This window comes from Halichoerus grypus, chromosome 14, assembly GCF_964656455.1.
Source record: "Halichoerus grypus chromosome 14, mHalGry1.hap1.1, whole genome shotgun sequence".
NCBI classification, from domain to species: domain Eukaryota; kingdom Metazoa; phylum Chordata; class Mammalia; order Carnivora; family Phocidae; genus Halichoerus; species Halichoerus grypus.
Window position 1 is genome coordinate 89,250,247 of NC_135725.1, and position 20,659 is coordinate 89,270,905.

The following is a 20,659-nucleotide window of genomic DNA, read 5'->3' on the forward strand; positions in this document are numbered from 1 at the left end:
GCTGGAACAGCCACCTACGTGTTGTGACCTGAGGCGCCGCTGGCGGACCACCTAACTAGGTTCTGCGCTCGCAGCTTCCCCTCTGCCGCCTCTGGGGGCCCTTGGGGTCGCCACTACCCTTCACCGCGGAGGGTGCACCCTGAGAGGGCTGGTCCCGTCCCCAGGGTGGGCTCTCCGCACAGTGGCCGCGGGCACCAGGACCACGTTCTGACCCCCCGAGGGCTGTGGGGCCAGCCCGCCCCAAGGGCTGTGACAGAGACCAAGGCCCCCGCCCAGGGCACTGCCGCACCTTTCCTGTCTGTCTCAGTAGCGTGCACCAGTAGGATATCTCCAGACCCGCCACGGACGTCTGGCCCGTCGTCACCCTGCGAGGACAAAGCAAAGGAGGGCATGGAGCAGAATTCAGCCATAAGAGAGTTGGATCAGAAAGTTCTAGGCAGAGACGAGATGACCAAGCCACTGCACTGCGGAGAGCCCGGGGCCGCCTTCCCCCCGCCCACCTGGGAGCAGGGTGACCGAGGGCAGAGGCTGCTCTGCACTCCGCAGACAGGACAGACCAGAACTCCTCTGGGAGGCGGACGGCCCTGGGAGCTGTCCAGACACCAGGGCACGTTGCACTGGGTCACTCCAGAGTTGGGGGACGATGGCACCATTAGATCTCTCCCTCTTCACCAACCCAGGGGGCAGGGAGGTGAGGAGGGGAGTTCTCCTACCGGGACGGTGGGACCCACAGGGAGGCAGGCAGGACTGCCACCAGCCACTCCCAAGAAGATTGTAGAGGCAGCAGGGCTATTTCCAAGTACGGTCACGTTCCTAAAACTGCAGCAAGCCATCCTAAATTTACATCTGTTTCCCCAGGTGCAAGGAGAAGTCACTTGTCATAACCTCACAAATACTTCCACAGGGAGCCCTCAGAGGAGTGTAAAGCGTCACAAACACATTCAATTGTGCCTGACGTCGCTTCTATGATACCAGCTGCCCTCTGCCAATTAAGTAAAAAGTCTTACTTTCATGTTGGCAAACAGAAGCTTTAGCCCATAAGCCAGAGCGAGCGGTCAGCAGGGCCAGGAATGGGAGCACAGCACCAGGCCTGCCTGAGCTCACCGCCCCCAACCTCTGGTTCTGAAGGAAACCAACCTCACGAGCCCCCACGGGTTCACGGCCCTTAATTTCAGAGATGCACCTGCCTCTCCAGGGCATCCGTGTTTTCACCCCTGGATTCCAGAGTCCCGAGAGCATCTTGGATTTCCAGCTAAGGCTGAGGGTAGCTATGCCCAGGACCTGATTTTTCAGAAGGACTTTCTGGCAAGGGTCACAAAGCATCACTTCTCTCTGCAGAGAAGCCGGCTGCCCCACTGTCCCCGCCTGCCCTGCCCTGCCTGTTCCGCTCGGCCCAGCCCAGCACTGTGCAAAGGGCAGAATCCGCCTGCTTGTCTGTGCGTCCGTGTGTGCGCTGCCATGGAGCCGGAGCCCAGAAACACCGTCACTTCCCCAGGGCTGGGTCGGGGCTATCACATTAAGAGGTTCCTCTGTGTTTCCAGAATCGCACAAGGCCCTCCTGACAAGCCACAGGACAGAGGCGGCTGCAGGCCAGAGATTTCTAAATCAGACTGTGCCTCCCACCAAAACTACAGTGGGTTATTTGGTCAATACGAATGTGAAGGCAGCTTATGCTAATGAGGGCTCACCACGCTCAGGCTCTATGCTGAGCACCCTACACGGGTTTCACTGTTATAATATCCTCCAGAGTCCTGTCCTCTGGGGCTTAGAGATGTTAAGTGACTTGCCCAAGATGACTCTCTAGAAGTGTCAGAGAAGAGGACAGTGCACTTTCTCCAGGAGGCCATCCATTTGCCCAGGATCCTTCAGCACCCCAGTGGCCCAGGCATGGGTCAGGATAAATGCCGTGCACAGAGCCCACGAAATGTGGGGTGGCCATCTCATGTGTTGGTGCCTTGCATGGGTCCTTCTGTTTGAGACACCTCAAGGTTACGTTGTCCTCAAAGCCCCCTCACCCCCTTTATGGACCAGACCGCACAAGGCCTGTACTCACCTCCTGCTTGAGTGTCAGCCTTGCCATAATCTCATTGTGGTCGATGAGTGACAGCTCATCCACTTCCTCCTCCGATCGAGCCAACTCTGAACCATCTGGTGACCTTGAGGCCCTAGAGAGAGAAGTGGTTTATGTTGCAAGGGTCCAGCAGACACCGGGGTCCGGGACACCAGGGGGCTGAAGTAGTACGGCCCTTTGCGTGACTATGAGTCACGACTGCCCCTAACAGGTTCTCCTGGAACTGCAGCTCCCACACGAAGGCCATACTGCTCCCCACCCCCAGCACAGGGGGCCTGAGTGGGGGCCGGAAGCCAGGGCACGGACTGGATTTCCAGCGCCACTACTGATGACTTCTGTGACCTTGGGACATTTCTTGCTCTCTGTGGATGCTCTGTCAATGGAAGGGATTAAGAAAGAGACTGAGGAGCCTGGGTGGCTCAGTGGGTTAAGCATCTGACTCTTGATCTCAGCTTAGTTCTTGATCTCAGGGTCATGAGTTCAAGTCCTGTGTTGGGCTCCATGCTGGGCGTGGAGCCTACTTTAAAAAAAAAAAAAAAAGAAAAAGAGAATAAAGAAAAGAAAAAAATGAAAAGAAGAAAAAAAGATCAAGAAGGTTTCATTGAGCTATTTAAATAAGTGATGGGATCAGTCACTGTCAAGGCCACCATATACACAGTCAGTATCCGAGGACAGGAAGAGCAAAAGGGCAAGCAGGTTGGGAGAGTTTGCATGGCTATTAATGTCATTCCTCAAGTCTTTTCCAAGGGCCACCTGTCGGACTGAGAAGCATGAACCAGGCAGACTGGCCCTTGTCCTTGGGGTGCTGGGTGTAGCAGGAGAGACTGATGTTAAAACGAGCAGTAAGGGCAGTAGCCTGAGCAGAAAGCCCAGCCCGGTGTGAAGGGCAGCAGGCCCCTGCGGCAGGACAGCCGAGCGGAGACCTGCGGCACTGAGCAGGAGTTTGCTGGTGAAGGGGGAGGAGGAGAGAACCGCCAGCAGAGGGGAAATGTGGGGCAGCGAGGGGGCATTCCGGGAGCAGACGGACGCTGGTGTGCAGGCACCTTGCCTCCCTGGCATTTTCTCCCATATCCCCATTTTATTCTGATGATTTCCACCATGCCGGCCTGGTGGTCATAGGCCACATTTTTAACCCTGAGTATGTGAGACATAAAAATTTGTGCCTTCAGTAAGGCAAGGATGGCCCAGAGCAAAATCACACACGGTCCTAGGAAGAACCATCTGCTACATGTCCCTTCAGTGTTGGGTCTGCGCTCTGGCCTTCGTGGAAAGAGGACAACATTTTCATAATTGCTTCTAAGCAGTCAATGTGCTCATCCTTCTGGTTTTTTTTTTTTTTTTTTTACAAGGGCCATCTGCAACTCTGAAAAATGGTGCTCTTGGGTTCAGTGCGGCTGGAGGCAGAACCCGTGGGCTCCCGTTGCTTGGTGCAGACACCGTTTGCTACCAGGTGTTCAACTACAAAACCCATCACCCCCTGCTTAACCCGTGGGGAGATCTTAGCCCGGGCAGACGGATCAGGCAGACTCCATATGCATAGCACCTAGGACTGGCCACGAGCAGGCTGGGTGGGCAGCCCTCTGCAGCAGGCCCCTACAGAATGAATGCTTTCTGTTTTTATTCCTGTCTCTTGCTATTTTATTTTTACCACCTCTTCAACCATTTATGCTTAGGCCTGACAAGTGGGTACTGCCTGGCTCTGTGCCTAGAACCCCAGAGGTAGCTGAACCTTGGCCTGGAGAGGGAGGAAAAGCCTGAACTTGTAGAACAGTTCACTAAGAAGGCGATGTCAACATGAAGTTGCGGATGGCAGGGTGGATCTGCAGGCCCTACACATGGAGAAATTTACTACATATTTCTAAACCTGGTCAGGTGTGACTTGTGCTAATACTGAAAAATGTTACAAAAGATTGGAGAGACATACAACTAAATGCACTGACTCCTGACTGGTCTTGGTTCTAAAAAAATAAGCTACACAAGTTAATTTTAGGGAGGATTGGGGAAATGGAAGATGGTTTGCATATCAGATGATATGAGGGAATATATTATTAATTTTCTTAGGTGTGATGATGGTATTGTAATACGGTAGGCTTTTAAAATATTTTAGGAGGAGGGGTGCCTGGGTGGTTCAGTCAGTTAAGCATCCAACTCTTTTTTTTTAAAAGATATTTCTTTATTGAGAGAGAGCATGAGAGTGAGCACAGGCAGGGGAGGGGTACAGAGAGATGGAGAAGCAGACTCCCCACTGAGCAGGGAGCCCTATGCGGGGCTGGATCCCAAGACCCTGGGATCATGACCTAAGCTGAAGGCAGATGCATAACTGACTGGGCCACCCAGGAGCCCTAAGCATCCAACTCTTGATTTCAGCTCAGGTCATGATCTCAGGGTCGTGAGATCAAGCTCTGCGTTGGGCTCTGTTCTGGGTGGGGAATCTGCTTGAGATTCTCTCTCTCTCCCCCTCTTGCCCACACCCCGACCCCCACATGCTCGCTCTCTCTCTCTAAAATAAATAAGTCTTTTTAAAAAATTAAAATATTTTAGGAGGCACACTGAAGTATTTAGGGGCTGAATGTCATGTCTATAACTTACTTTCAAATGGTTTAACAACACAATATACACACCACATCTAGTAACTCACAATAAAAAGTTTTTTTCGGGGGTCTTTGACACCCCCTTAGTGCGCCTGAACTTGCAAGAGGCCGAGGAAGGTTGGCCTGGGATTTAAGACTGTCATGGGTCATTTGTAGAGTAGATCATATGTGAGCACATAATCAGGAAGTAGGGCAGACTGCATGCCAGAATGAAGGCCTTTAAGGGTGGGATTATTAGTGACATATCTGGTTGACTCACACATTTCTGTACTTGCCATGTTTTCTACCCTGAACACACAGAATTTCGCGAGTCAGAAGAAAGGAAAGGGTGTAGACCTCAAGCTCCCGCAGGCCTGGCGTGCTTGTGGGCAAGGGGCCGCCCTCCCCAGCCGGGCCTGCAGCTTTCAGGGAACCTGCTCCACCTGGTCACTCCCTACCTGTCACCGTCTCTGCTCTCCTTCCCGGCCGCGCTGCTGGCCGACGAGGGATCTCTGGGATGTCCGTCTTTCATAGCTGGTGATTCCTGAAAGGAGAAGTCAGTACTGGGTTTGTGACAGCACGTGCCCCATGCTGGGAGGATCTGTTTCCCAGCATTCCCGCCTGCAAGTGGCCTCTGAGCGCAAGTTCCTATGGAGCAATCCGACATGTGAACAAGGTAACTGTGAATGTGGTTAATGACACAGGAAGGGCAAGGCCCTCTTCGGACTAGCATCTTGCCTTTATGGACAGTGACAGGTGCCCCTACTTAGGACCTCTGTCAGCTGCCAACCTAGATGAAGCCATCCGAAGCACCTCCTAGGAGAAAGGGACTGTCACGGCTGCCACTACTCGGCCAGGCTCAGCCAAGCACTGTGCTAAGGGCTTCATGTACCTCTTCTCGCCCGGCCCTGACCAAGACCCTGTCTGTTCACTGGCATCACTGTGCCCACTCACACACACACACACAGGCTGGGAGCGATTGAAGGCCCTGCCCAAGACCACACAGCTAGAAGGCTGCACCTTGCATTCAAACCCAGGGCTGTCTGCCTCCAAAACCTGTGTCTTTAACCACGGTGCCCCCCCGGTGTGCAACAGACCTTTGCTGACTTCCTAGTTAAACCAAGTCCTCAGGACTGCCATGTTCAACTGCCTCCCAGTATGGTTCCAAGGGGTCTAACTGCTCGAGCGCATGAGTGCAACCCCCTCTCCTCCAGCGGCCTGGCCCTGGGCATCTGGACCCATCCCAATCAGTGACAACATGGCTATCTGGCATCCCTGGTCTGCCACCGAGGCCACAACAGAGAGCAGGGCGGCATGGAAACACGGATTATCCTCAGGGACAGTGCTTTGAGGAAAAGTCAGCACTGACCGTGGTCATGGGTGGAGGGGGAGAGCCACGGAAGGCCAGCTAGGGATAGGCTCCATCGTGTGGAGGCTAAGCTGGATGATGCGGGGGCACAGGTCACCAGAGCGGACAGGTGAGGAGCGAACATCAGAAGAGAAACAGCTTCCATGGACAGGGTCGAATCCCACCGGAGTGAAAACTCGTGTTCTAGGACTTGCTAATGCCTAAAGTGGGGCTTGCCTTGTGTGGACAGCTAACATCCTGTGGGGATGCCCTTGGTGGGGGGGGCGTGCATCTTACGAGGAGTGACCATACTTTTAATGGGCTGGGCCCTGTGAGCTGATCACCAGGGAGGACTCGAGTCCTCATGGCACCTCCTCTCCAGGGACTCATTATTTTTTGAAGCTTTTGAACTTGTTCATGTTTTGCTGCAGCAAAACCCGGCAAGCTGACTGCTCAGCAGAACGGCCACATCGAGCTGGGACAGAAGTCAGCCAAAGGGGGCCACATCAGGTGTTTCTCTACGCTCTCAGGAGGGAGGTGCATTAACACAGCAGGGGCTCACTGCCAGACCCACCCGGCTTCTGAGGAAGCTGTTCCTGTGGGGATGAAGGAGAGTGCTGGGGGAGCACGAGGGGGCGAAGGCTCGGGAGGCTTGGTGGTGTAGGAGAAAAGACTCCCGCCCTCTGGGTAGGGGACGGAAGATGGACCTCAACACTAGAAGACAGGACAGAAAGAAATCCCGGAGAGCAACCGATGTGTGGCCAGGCCAACACCATGCTGCCTCTGCAGATTTCCAGAAGACCCCTGTGGCCTGAAGAGTGGCACACGCACTGAAAGCAGAGGGAGGACCTCCTCCAGGAGCCACGTCCTCTCCCCACGGAGCCATGCTGGCTCTCGGCAAGGCGGCGGGGCCCCAGCCTGCCTACTAGTGACCGGGAGGCTCAGCCAGGCAGAAGCAGGGCCCAACCCTGCCAGGCCAGGCCACATGCACGAGGCAGCCCCGAGGTTACTTACTCCTCGAGAGTGAGCCAGCTCCTCGCTGCCCTGGCCAGAGGAATACAGATTGACGTATTCACCCTCACCAGCCTCCTCACTGGTGTTTTCACTCTGGGGGAGACAGGATGAGAGGAAGTGCACATGTGACAGGCCCCCTAGGCAGCCGGCACGGCTCAGAGGGCTGGCCCTGCCTGGGGCCCTCCTCCCGTGGGGAGGAAAAGGGGCAGCAGCGGGCCCTCGCTGCTCCTTGGGAAGCTTCCCCCCGGCCAGAGAACGCCGCTGCTTTGCCACCTCTTGCCTGTGTTACAGGGACGCAACTTTCCTGCTGGATCTTCCCCAAAGAGGGGGAGGGCCGTTCAACTGCCCTGAGGAGGCGCACTCCTCCCTGCGCTCCCCAGAGGGGTTCCCAGCGCCACGGCGGGCCGGGGAGGGAGAGAGGCGACACCAGACAAGTCAACATGCGGCCGCGCCCTGCGCCCTGCAAGGTGGTGGCCCCGTGCTCCGATGAAGAGCTCAGCGAGCGGACGGCGCAGGCAGCAGGCCCTCCGTCAGCACCACATTCAGCACCAGAGGCCACCACCTCTGACCTCTGTCAGGGTCCTGTCTGCACCTGTCTTCCCAGCGTGTTGGTAGCTTTCTCTAACAACACACAACCCAACGGAAAACCGGGAGCATTTTCTGTCTCGTGCGCACGAGGACTGTCTCTAAGTGGTCACTAATCCGTTGGTGGAAAATCAGATTCCCCATCTGACGGGAACTTCGTACGGAAGGTTCCCGTTTCTGCTCTGGAGACAGACAGGCTACTACTGCACTTTGTGACCTTCCGGGGACCCGGACCTAGCCCCGCTGCTACGGGGCACGTGCCGGCAACGGGCCTGGCTGCCGGTGACGGGCGGTGACGGCGGGCTCGTGAACGGCCATCCGGCAGCCCCACGTGGAGGGGGGTGTGCGCTGAGTTCTCACCGAAGGCGTCTGGGGCGAGTCAGTGAGAGAGATTTCGGAAGGAAGGCGGACAGTGTTCCCATGAAAGTTGCTCTCCTGAGAAGATGAGAGAGGCCCGTCCACGGTGCTGGGAGGCAGACTGGCTACGGCTGGCACCGCTAAGTCAGAGCTCTGAGACTGGTGGACGGGCGGGAAATGTGGAGAGGAAGAGGAGGTAGGCGGAAGGAAAGGTTGAACGGAAGCTTGGTTGTGAGGCACGAAATCCTGGGAGTAGGACCTAAACACAGATTTATACTACAGAATCAAGGCGGAAGACAGACACAAAAACGGGAAGATGGGAAGAAGAAAACAGACAAGAGAAAAAGTCATTAGATTAACTCAGCTGAGCTGTGGCAGGCTGTTCACAGTAATTCTAATGAGGACCACCGACCAGGCCAAACCAACCCCCGCACTCCTCTGGCCGAGGTTCCCCAACCCGGGCACATCCTCCCTTGAGAAGGGCCTGAGGACCGACCAGCCCCTTCTTCGGTGTCTGAACAGTGGGACGCGGGCACCCCCAAAGAAGAGCCAGCCCTGCATGCTGTCCAGGTGGTCCCACTTTCTGCTCCGCCAAACCCAACCCGTGCCTTCGTCCCTTCAGAACTTGTGGCTAAATTCAATATGTGCACTCAGACACCTGGGTCCTATTTACTCATTTTGAATCTTCTGCATGAATCTCTTTGGTTTTATCCCTCAAAAGTCAAACACTACAGCCTTTTAAATACCGTAATCCACCTGAAATGCTTTTGGAAGGAAAGGTTTAGGCCTTAAAAATGGTTGGAAGGACTGTGCTATCAAAATGCTAAAAATTTCTGAGTTCATGCCCCTTCCTATACAATCTTTTCCTTTTTTTTTTTTTTTAAACAAATGAAGGGGCTTGCAAGGCTTCTGATACCACCCTACAGGGGCAAGGCTACACTCTCCCAGATTCTCATCAAGAGAGAGGTCTGGAGCCAGGCTGAGGGGTGATAGTGAATGCCCGCAGCTTCCTAGTCGACGAGCACTGTCCAGGCCTGGGCTCTGCTGCAGGAGGAGGGACAGAGGAGCTCTGGGACCAGGGGCCACCAGGCTCAGAACCTGACAATGTCACCATGTCCCATAAAGGGCCTGACAACCTGATGCTGTCACAGGGTAATGGGAGAGGGCACGTGGAAGGGTCTGTATCCAAAGTCCTTGCCAGGCCCACTTGCCCACTACAGATGCCGGAATCTGACAAGAGCCAAGCTCAACACAAACGTGCACATCGCTCACTCAAACGTTCTCTGCATTTTGCCACTGGATTTTCAGAACCCAGGACAAGGAAAAGGAGGAAGAAGAAATAAAATTTTAAACAGGAGGTTAAAGCCACTCACATCCTTAGGTGGTTTTACAAAGTTACACTTTGTCCTGGACTGAGAGTGGCCACAACTCAAGTGACAGGCATGCTCCCCCCTCCGTCCCACCCGCTGCTGGCCTGGCCCTGGCTCCTTCCTGGCTGGACTGATTAGAGCTTCCTTTGGCTTGGATGGTTTACATCAGACTCAGGACACCTGCCCGTGGTGCCTACTCCCTCTCACACATTCTATTTCTCCATCTAACTCCCAAAATCAAGACCAACCCTGTACATGGCCAAACGAATTGGTAGGGAGTGCCATCCGTGTTCTGAGTGACAGACACTGAAGGTTTGGCTTCTTGGTAAGAAGTTCCGTGCCCAACCTTCTTTCTGAACGAGCTGCATGAGGGGATCCCCGGCTCCGAGGCTCTCATACTGGGGGCTGAGGCGCCAGAGTATCCACAGTGCCCTCAGCCAGGTGCCACGTTTCACCAGCCTTTCCCAGTGACCACCCAGGCCTAGGGGACTCACCCTACGCCTTGCTGGGGATGGCAGTGGGGTAAACTGTTTGGCTTCTGGGACTCTCCAGTGCATCCCTGGTAAATGTCCCCCCATAGTGAGGCTCTCACTGGCCGGGAAAGGCCACAGAGAAGACCGTGTGGGGGAACGCACTGGCCAGCAGATGGCAGGGCCTGGTCCCGGGAGGCCACCCTGAGGGAAGCCCACACCGCCGCTTCAGGCAGTGGCTTCGGCCTCACGGTCTCACGGTCTCACGCAGGAGCCAGGTTCTCAGATCTCTTGCCTGCGCATCCCCAAGGGTAGCTGCTGCCTTGAGATCTGACAGAGGACTCTCCCTTGCGCATGAATTCAACTAGTTTAAGATCAATGTTGCTGAATGTTTGTATCTCTCAATTCATATGCTGAAATCCTAACTCCCACAGGTGGTGGTATCAGGAGGTGGGGACCTTTGGGAGGCTCTTAAGACCTCTCGTAAACGTGATTAGTGCCATATAAGAGAGGATCCAGAGAGATGCCTTGCCCTTCCACCATGTGAGAACACAATGAAAAGTCTGCGACCGGAAGGGGCACCAGCCCTGTTGGCAGCCTGACCTTGGACCTCCCGCCTCTAGAACCGTGCTGTGTATTACCACCCAGTCTGTGGAACTGGGTTCGAGCAGCCTGAACAGACTGAGGGATATGCCAGTTCTTTCAAGAGTCCTGACACTGCCCTCGTTGACCCCCCACCCCCCAACGTAAGCTTACTCAGCACTCGAGCAGGCCCTGCAGTGACTGAGCACCTGACCTATCTACGTAAGCGGTTTCTGCACGATCACACGATGCTGCCAAGTCTGATGGGACCTTCTGAACAAGCTCTGATCTGAGTCGGGTGGCCGACTCACACACCGTGGGTGCTTCTGGGAGATGGTACAAGGGTGACTGCTGAGGGCAATCTCAAGTCACACAGACTGGGCTCTGGGCCATCTCTTTCTACCTGTGTGACCTTGGGTAAGTAACTGAAGTTCGTGAGCCTCGGTTTCTTCGTCTTTATTTATTTTTTAAGTCATCTCTACACTCAACGTGGGCCTCGAACTCAGGACCCTGAGATCAAGAGCTGCACGCTCCTCTGACTGAGCCAGCCGGGCACCCTGGTTTCCTCATCTTTTAAAATGGGGATGGAAACATGTACTAATGTATGTTAATTACACTTGAATAAAAAAACAAACAAAAATAAATGAAACGGGGATGAAAACACCAGCACTCCTCTCGGAGGGTCTGTGTGGATTTACTGAGCTGACGCTCTGCAGTCCTGAGCACGGTGGTGGCATGTGACGAACACTCTCAACTCGCCTCCCTCACCTGCCGAAGTACCAGTCTGGGAGCCACTCCAAACCGCAGAGCTGAGGGGCTTAACGGGGTCTACTACCTATTTCCCGAACAAAGGAATACGTACGCGTTGACTCTAATATTATAACTGAAGCGCCCAGAACACCGCCTGACTCGCAGCAATGTCTCAGCTCCGAGCGGGGAAGGGTAACCGACAAGCTTCCCCCGCCGCACTGGGAGAGCACTGGGAGACCGGGGACGGGCGGAGAGGCTCTGGATGCCCCAAGGACGTGTGCTGCAGGGGAGGGGCAGCCACCAAGGAGAAAGCAAGGAGGCTCCCATCTCCAGGACAAAGCCTCCCCAGCCGGCCTGCCCTTCCCTCCCTCAGCAGCCCCAGCCTGTGAGCAGCCCTGGTATTCCAGCTATGCAGTCCTGCTGGGACAAGAGCCAAGCTTGAAAAATACCTTCAAGGGGGTGGGGAGATGCAAGGCATGGCTCTCTAAGCACACAAAGCACCCTCAGTGCCCCTCCTGCAACTCGGGAGGGGAGGGCCGCATTGGGGCTCATCATCACACCATTGTCCACAAGGCCAGTCTCTGCAGAAGTACTTCTAGCCTGTAAGACCACATTCTTCATCGTGGCAGGGAGAAAGGCAGGCTGGCCGCCGAGCAGAAACACCACTTCATCACTGCCTGGAGTTTATTCTAGGACCTGGCTGGTGCCTGGCTGTGCTTCTGACAGAGAGCTGCTGTGCTTTCTGTGGCAGGAATTTTTATTTATAGCCAGAGTAAGCCTGTTTGGGCTGAGGATCTTATACCACGAGGGGGGCTGCCTGGCTGGAGACTGCAGATTTCTGCAGAAGATCTGGGAGTGCCAGAGCAAGTTCCTGGGAAAGAGAGCAGTTAGGAGGGGCTGCCTGGTCCCCATCGTCAGCCTCGATCACACCATCAGTCAAAGTGCCAGCAAGGACCATCTGGGAAGGATGATGCCTGCTGGTCAGATGAGGTGCTAAGGGTTTGCATGGATCATCTCATTTCATCTACACGAAGGGCTGCTATGATCCTTATCACAAGGATGAAGAAGCAGGCTGAAAGTGCAGGCCACACACCTCATAACACACAGCTTGGCTCCTAAGAGAGGTGCGGGGGATGTCCCGCTCACCGAACATTCTGGGCATGTGACAGGCCCCAACCGTATAATCCTACAGCTCTGTGGGATACACCTACTATCTGGCTGGGAGATCTCCCTGGCTCAGTGTTTTGTGATGACCAGCAAGCAATAGGCAGGGAGCTGAGGCTTGACATACAAGCCGGGGATGCAGAGACATCTGCCCTCACGAGAGATGCAGGAACTGGCAATCTGCTCTTTTGAAAACAGACACGTGAACGAACCGCTGTGAGTCTTCTGGGTGGAAAAATGATGGCCGATAACCCGATATGTCGACGTGTGGCCGTGCACACGCTGGAACGCAAAGCCCCCCGAAGCTGGCCAGGTGTCAGTTTTCAAGGATACTTTGTCTCCACTCTAGTCTTGGCATGAAAGATGACTAGGGATGAGCCCTGTGCTGGCAAGAAAGCAGGAATAGAGATCTTTAAATGCAAAATTCTGATTCCTCACTGTAACAGACATTCCATTTAATTCCTGTGACAGTCGGGACGAACGGGGGTGTCCGAGGGGGCAGAGTGTGCCAGCAGCCGTGGCCAGAGCCACAGGCCGGTGACCCTGCCGGCTCTGCAGTCGCGGTGACTGGAGCTCCGAGCTTTGAGGAACTTTCAACCCTCCCAATTACCGGGCGATGCCATCATTTGAGTGAATGGACTTTACTGTCGTAAAGTGTCTGGGAAGCACAGAAGTTGCCAGAGATTGGTCATTACTGCATACTCTTGGCTCAAGCAAGGCTTATGACTTCAGTGTTTCTGGATGCTGCTTACCAACACAGAGGCGCTGTTGGACGGCTGGCTTTCAGGCTTACATTCGTCTCCATCATTTGTGAGAAAACACACCCAAGGGCAACGGCTGCTTTAGTGTGGGTTGGGCTTCCTTCCCGTACAGTTCTAGAAGCACTGGGAACCGCAGCTCAGCACTGGTCCTGGGCTCACACTTCCCTTAAACCAGAGACTGCAAGTGTCAATACAACATGGGGCTAAGCGATTTCTCTTGGAAGGAAGTCAAGCTTTCAGCCACTGCACAACACCCTCCGCCATCTCTGGGGGATGGGTCTCCTGGAGAGCAGCAGGCCTGGTTTGGCTCTTAAGAGAAGGAAAGTCACCAGGAAGGACCCTTGATAACATTCCTCGTCACTCTGTGCGGCATGACTGGGAGGAAGTCTGCTCGATGTGTCTCCTCTCTCCTTCCTGGTCCCAGTCAACTACTCTTTACCAAAGCCTTCCTTCGGGGGGCCCCCTTAGGCCCAGAAGCAACTTCCTTCTTTGATGCCTTTGTGTTAATTTATAACAACTATGTTTTACATAATGTCAAAGGGTAAGTTTCCAAAGCCAAGCAGCAGATTCTGAGGCCCATGCCACCAGCACCTGCCCCGGGGACCTCTCTCTGCTCCTGGCAAGGAGAGCCACTCCCGGGTGTAGGAGTGATGGGACAGTACTCATCAAAGAAAGGCAACATCAGCATCACCCTGGATCCAAAAAATACCTTCTCTCTTTTTGAATAAACTTCTTGGTGGAATCTATTTTTAAAAACCATTTGAACTGGGGCACCTGGGTGGCTCAGTCGTTAAGCGTCTGCCTTCAGCTCAGGTCATGATCCCAGGGTCCTGGGATCGAGCCCCGCATCGGGCTCCCTGCTCCGCGGGAAGCCTGCTTCTCCCTCTCCCACTCCCCCTGCTTGTGTTCCCTCTCTCACTGTCTCTGTCAGATAAATAAATAAAATTTAAAAAAAACAAAAACAAAAACACATTTGAACATTCTAATTAACAAAGGATGTAAAACAAACAAACAAACAAACAAAAAACCCAAAAATGTTTTGCCTGGGAGAATTTTAGGTAGTAAGATAGGTGAAAGTGGAAATGTATTGCATTTCTTCTCATGTAACATATTTTTGCAACCCGAATCACAAGATCCTCCTTGAAAACAACAGATTCTGGGCTAATGGTTTCATGGCTAATAATATTCTTGCAAAAACCTCCAACACGTTTTAGGATGCTCGGTATACTCACTAAATATTGACCTTAAGAGCATCGACTCCTTATAGAAAGATTTAGTATGGATTAAAAAATGATTTGAATTCGGTTCTAGAAATCTGACTAAACTATTTTTACTCAGTTTGGATTTAAACAGCATGCCAGGGACTCTAATTTATACTTATTCTTAGAACTCTATTTAGAGCTGTAGCTACACTCTGTAATGTGTCAGAACATGAAGGACAAAAACCCTCTTCTTGATGTCCAGCCTACATACGGGCTTTTCTTTTTATGTAGCCTTGCCACGTCTCCATTATTTACTGGCAATTAAGCAGTTCATAAATGTCAAATGGACACTGTTCTTCATAGTGGAGATCTGGATTCCTAAAACCTTAGCTCTAACTAAGACTGAATAAATGACACGGTTCAGCTTCTCTATTCCGGTTTCCCCATCTCTCGAGTGGAGTAAGCTCTCCATCACAGAGCAGTGACAAGCAGCCTCAAGTGTGAAGGTACAGGCGAGTCTGTGTGTGTGGACAGCACCCTTAGAGTTCATGTCACCACAGGACCTTCACAAGGACCAAGGGGGTCCTTTTGGTGCCAGACCAGCCGGACTGTCACCGATGGGAGTCAGAAGCACGTCTGCCAAGGGGCTACAGCTATTTCCTGGGTCTGAAGCTGGTCCAAGAGCAATGACCATCTAAAATGCCATGAGCACCAGCAAAAAAGCAGCAAGAAGTCTTCAAAAGGAGGGGCAGAAATGGCTGAGTCACAGTGGCTGCTTCGGCAAGTCTCCAAGGCCAAGGGTCTCCAAGCTCTGGGGACAGCCAGCAGCCAGAGCCTTATGGGTTAGCAGAGAAGGAAAATGAGAAAGAAATTGGGTTTTCGGCCACAGTCTGGAACCAGTATGTCTGATGCATGGAAGTGGATGAGTCAGCATCATGTTGTAATGAAATGTCGGCAAGTGGGGAAAGATGGATGTGGTGACGGGTAGAGGAAGAGAGCTAGATGCCTCCTTGGTCCCTGCTAACTGCTTTTGGGTGAATTAAGATCCTCCCAGTCAGTTCGGCATCAGAGCACCTGCCACTTGCTGGCTTGGCCCTGAGCTACATACTGAGGCCGCAAGCACATCATAAGCCCCGTCCTTACCCTCAGAGGATTTACGACCTTGAGAAAAAAAGAACTTGAGCATTACAAAAGAAAGAAACATTTTCCCAGTGTGAAAATAAATATTATAATGCCTCCCTTCTTATTAAACACCGCTTGTGTGCCTTACACTATGCTTTACGTCAGGACAATTGCAGGCTCTCATCACTGGACAGGAAATGGAGGTCTACTGATTTGGGGACAGCATGCTCAGGTCCACACAGCAAGTAAGGAAAAATATGGTGCGGAAGGGGACGGAAGACATCAGGAAGGGTGGAACAGAAGACAGAAGCAAGTATGTGTGGGAGAGCTGAGGAGTTGGTGCCAGGACAAAGTGGGGGGTATGGAGGGCCCGGGCATGGAGACAGGTGAGCAGAAGTAGCTGGTGAGGCCACGGAAGGCTCCGCAGTGCTGAGGGGACACGGGAATCTGACCAGTGCTGAGAAGGGGACGTGGTGGCAGGAAGGCCAGCAGGGAGGCCACAGAGGCGACACCGGGGGTGGGGAGCAGGGGAGTGGTGACAAGGCTGGAGAAGAGGACCAGCTCAGGGCATATGCTAGGAAGTGCAGCGGGGCTTGGTGAGTGGGCGTGCATGTCACATGTACATGTGCTGTGTGTGCGCGTGTGTGTGTGGTGGTCGGGGGCGGGGGGGAGAGACAATACCTCATTTCCTTGCCCGGGCAACTCAGTGGATAGTGGAAACATTCACAGAAATAACAAGGATGCAGGGCGCCTGGCTGGCTCAGGTTGTGATCTCAGGGTTGTGGGATCAAGCCCCACATAGGGCGCTCCACTGGGAGGGGGGTCTGCTTGAGATTCTCCCTCTCCCCCCCGGCTTGCATGTGTGTTCTCTATATAAATAAATAAATTGAAGAAGGAAGAAGAAAGAAAAAGAAGAAGAAGGGGTGCCTGGGTGGCTCAGTTAGTTAAGTGACTGCCTTCAGCTCGGGTCATGATCCTGGAGTCCCAGGATTGAGTCCCGCATCGGGCTCCCTGCTCAGCGGGGAGTCTGCTTCTCTCTCTGACCCTCCCCACTCTCATGCTCTTTCTCTCATTCTCTCTCAAATAAAAATAAATAAAATCTTAAAAAAAAAAAAAAAAGGAAGAAATAACAAGGATGGGAGCAGAAGGGTTTGGCTGCTCCTGTCATCCATTAGTTGTGTGGGGTCTAATTCCCTAGCCCAGCAAGTCCAGGGTCTAGCAAGATGCCTGCACTTGCGGCTGTAGACTATACTCTGCGGTGAGGCCCCCAAGAATGGGGTAGAGTACAAGAGTCTCCAAGTTGCAGGATCTGAAACACCCACCAGCTCCCGAGCCTCGCATGCAGCACGGCCCTCACTCTCCCTGGGCCGACAGTGCCGGGCCACTCCGAAGGAAACCTCTGGCACGTCTGGCAGGCCAACGGAACAAAGCACCCCCAAGAGAGATGGAGCTTGGAGAAATACTCCCCATCCCTGGGCTGCAAGTGCTGTCCACGGACACTCCCCCGCTCTCATCTCTCAGAGTGAGTGAGCTCTAAGCAGGTCAGGAAGCCATAAAGATAAGGTGACCTCAGGAAGCAGCAAGGAACAGAGGCGAGGGAGGCAGGGGCTTATTTTTTTCCAGCAGAAGACACACAGTGTGTTGTGCCAAGCAAGCCGAGCCCGTGGACTCTGTCTGCTTCTCTCCGGGCGATTCTCTTCCCTCTGCCCCGCTCCACCATCTCTCCTTTACTCTTTCCCTTCCCGTGTGGCCGTTAGACTAGTCTTTCAGCCCACAGTCTCCGTGGCAGCTGCTGGGTACTCCTCAGGGCAGAAAAGGTGAGGGACAGATGCGGCAGTGGGCCTTTAGGAGCCACCACATGTCTCAGGGAGTGGGCCCTCGCTGCTGCACTGTTGGGGGACGGCACAGCGGAGAGACAGAGTTTGCGAAGCAGGCCCTCTGGTGAGAGCATGTGTGCTGATGTCCAAAAACCCGAGTTCCACACTCAATCACCATCTGCCCAGAAAGGGACACTGGTGGCTCTAGAAACCCCCCCACCCTGCCCTTTGTAACTGACGTCCTCAAGATGATACAGACATGACTTCCTGCCCTGAAGAGTTTTTTTTTTTTTAAACAAATGACAGTTCCTATGGATACTTCTCAAGTTCGTCACAAAATGTGGGTCTTCTAGCAGTTTTACTTACTCAGAATCTTCTGGAAGCCAAGATGGTAAAGAAGTATTTCCACAGATTCCTAGCACCTGAACAGACCTCCTGGTGACAGTAAAAACCAGCACCTTGCAGTCAGCAAAGAAAGGATGCACCAGAAGACAGTTTGGGGGTGCGGGAAGGTCATTTCTCCGACATCAACATTTCCATACCTGAAAAGCACTGGCAACCCTAATGGTTACTGATTCTCTTTTTTCTTTTTAAAAAAATTTTTAAAAAAAGATTTTATTTGAGAGAGAGAGAGAGAGGTGGGGAGGGGCAGAGGGAGAAACAGACTCCCTGCTGAGCAGGGAGCCCGATGTGGGGCTCAATCCCAGGACCCTGAGATCATGATCTGAGCTGAAGGCAGATGCTTCACTGACTAAGCCAGCCAGGCGCCCCATGAGAGATTTTCACTACCTTGGTCAAGAGTAAAGTGAACGCAGACCCCATCCAACTTTTAAGATTCTTTTTAGATTCACAAGACCAGGGTTCAGAACCAGAGCCAATGCAAACCAGAGAAGGGCCAGGAAAAGGAGACAGCACATGGGAATTCAGTGCGGAGGGGAAGGGCTGACGCCGCAGCGACCAGAGCTGGAGTGGAGGCGGAAGGCAGCCAATGTGGTGGGGCTGCAGTGAGAACATGGCAGGCAGCCCCAGGGTTACCAGTAACCAAGAGACAGTCTGGGGACAGAAAGGGAGGACCCCAGCGTCCTGTCAGAGAGCCGTCTGTAGGAAGGCACACCACTGCAACACCTCCCAGCGCCCCCATGGGGCAGGCACATTGCCAAGGCCCAGTGGGATCAGACCAGAAACAGGGGCCCGGCCTCCCTGGGCCTTGTGGAGGCTGCCCATGGCTCTCTACATCTTTCCTGTCTCTCAGTCCTAGTTTCCCAAAACACATTCCTCTACTGAAGCCGGCGTAACGGCCCAGAGGCCACACATCAGGTCTGGATGCCTGTCTGCACAGATGCTCCAGTTTCCTAGGATGCAGCACGAGCTGGGCAGGACAGGAAGTCCGTGGACTGCAAGTGAACACTTCTGTGGGATGAGAGAGCTGAGCGGATGGGGTGGAAGATGCTGAGGGGGCGGGGGGGCGCACCCCCTGGTCTGACCCCCAAGGGCCATGCTCAGGAGGGAGCAACTGGGGAAGCAGTCGGTTTCAGTTAAGGTGTGCTGACCCTGAGGACACATGGAAGGGCTGACTACGGGCACCACCCTTCAGCCAGCTCCCCCATAACCTTGATCCCTGAGCACTTACACTGGAGGCCACCTTCCAGAATGCACATTAGGCTTTCTAGTCCCCATCCTCCAGGTAGGTCCTTTTGTGTGGAATATCTCGGACTCGTTCTCCCTGACCTTTACTCCTTATCTCCCTGAAATCCTAACTGTTCTTCAGGCCACAGTTCAAATGCCACCTCCCCCCATGGAGCTCTGCCTGACCTTGTCCTGCCTCCACAGCCCACGGGGTTCCCGCTGACGGCCTGTGACTCTCCTGGCCTTATTCACACCCTGCCTCAGGATCCTTCCTGCTGCATGACGGGCACAGGGAGAATCCCTGTGCTTGCTGTATCATACTCAACCTGGAACACCGAGAAGACTGAACAAGATGCTTTTTGAGCCCCTACTTCAATTAAGCTTGGTCAATGCAGCTTTCCTGCTCTAACTCAAGAGGTTTTCTTTTTTCTTTTTTTTTTTTAGAAAGAGAACGCGTGCGACTGCGTGCATGAGTGGGGGGAGGGGCAGAGGAGAGAGAGATTCTTAAGCAGGCCCCACGCTCAGTACAGAGCCTGATGCGAGGCTTGAGCTCACGACCCTGAGATCATGACCTAAGCTGAAATCAAGAGTTGGACACTTAACTGACTGAGCCACCAGGTGCCCCAAGAGGTTTTTAATGGTTAGAATCTTCCCCGTCAGAAGTAACAGGTCACTGAGAGGGTGAGGTGTCTTCACATTTGACCGATGCTGTATTCCTAAGGGGTACCCCTTCAGAATTCCATGTTGGAAGGATGACACAGGCCCAGGAACGACAGAATGATGAGATTCAGGAATAAAGGGCCGCTCTAAGAGCAATCCAAAGCCCTTTATCTGGGGCTCATCTCAGAATGTAAGCAGAGAACACATGAAGAATATGGTGGCATTGCACTAAACCACTTCTCCGGGGTTTCAGCACATCAGATGTCAAATGTTCCAAACATTCAGGCCATTACTAACAGCTCTGGAGGCTGGGGGGACTTTCCTTTTAAGAAATAAAGCCCCTTTAGTAGCTCACTCCCTTGGGCTGCACTGTGGCGTTGGTACAGAGAATGTGGTCTTTCCAATGCAAGGGGCCTTGAGACTCCCCTGCGTCCCAAGGGATAAAAACCATGACACACTCATGCCCAAACTTCACTGAAATGCCCTCAAACTTTCATCAACTCTGTAGCAAACAGTTCTGCTCACTGACAAGCCCTCTAACCCCACACTGTTCAAAAGGGACATTGTAGACACTTTTTTAGGATAACTCACACTTACTTTCTGTTCATAGAGGGGAAAAAACAGTCAAGAGCTGGATTATGTAAAGGCCAAGTTTTGCACAATTTGTGAAAGGAGCTTGCCAGAAGTGCCTGCTGAGGAGACAGGGTGTCTGTGTGCCAGGGCAGGGCCGGGAGTGGGGAGGGAGGGGCGTTCAGCCTTCCTACAGCAAGCACAGGGTTGCTGAGGGCTCTAAGAAGTTAGGCCCTAGCAGCCAAAGGAACAGTGCCTTCCTCACGCAGGCAGGACCGTCTTAACCCGGGCCCCACATGGATGATTCTCAAAGACAGAAACCAGACAAAACCACACAGGGAGCCTGAGCTTGGCTAGGTCTCTGTGAGTCACCTGGTCAACCAGTCACGAGGTCGCAGAGGGAAAAGGAAGTCCAGGTAGGTGAAGCCATTTGTCCAAGCTGTCACGTGCAGAATGAGGACGGAGCCGAGCCTAGAACCCCGGACTCTGAGACCAAGAGCTGTAATAATCAACTTTCCTACCTGATTTTACTTAATCCTCACAACCACAAAATAAGAGACAAGTGTAATCTCGAAGGAAAGAAGCGGAGACCAGGTGGGATAAATAAACTACCCAAAGGC

At 53.3% G+C, this 20,659-nt stretch overlaps 1 protein-coding gene across 14 annotated transcripts in view; it reads right to left on the reverse strand.

Moving 5' to 3' along the window:
• The window catches only part of RAPGEF1 (Rap guanine nucleotide exchange factor 1), a 134,582-nt gene that overhangs the window by 12,131 nt on the left and 101,792 nt on the right, over positions 1–20,659 (reverse strand). For 7 of the 14 annotated variants that reach the window (XM_078061928.1, XM_078061926.1, XM_078061931.1 and 4 more), the window contains 5 exons: positions 7,949–8,221; positions 7,004–7,096; positions 5,100–5,185; positions 2,054–2,165; positions 290–365 (listed from right to left, as the gene is read on the reverse strand). In XM_078061928.1, the coding sequence (XP_077918054.1) occupies positions 290–365; positions 2,054–2,165; positions 5,100–5,185; positions 7,004–7,096; positions 7,949–8,221 (640 nt within the window). The remainder of the gene's footprint in view (positions 1–289; positions 366–2,053; positions 2,166–5,099; positions 5,186–7,003; positions 7,097–7,948; positions 8,222–20,659) is intronic. The other 7 variants (XM_078061937.1, XM_078061939.1, XM_078061936.1 and 4 more) reach the window with 3 other exon arrangements.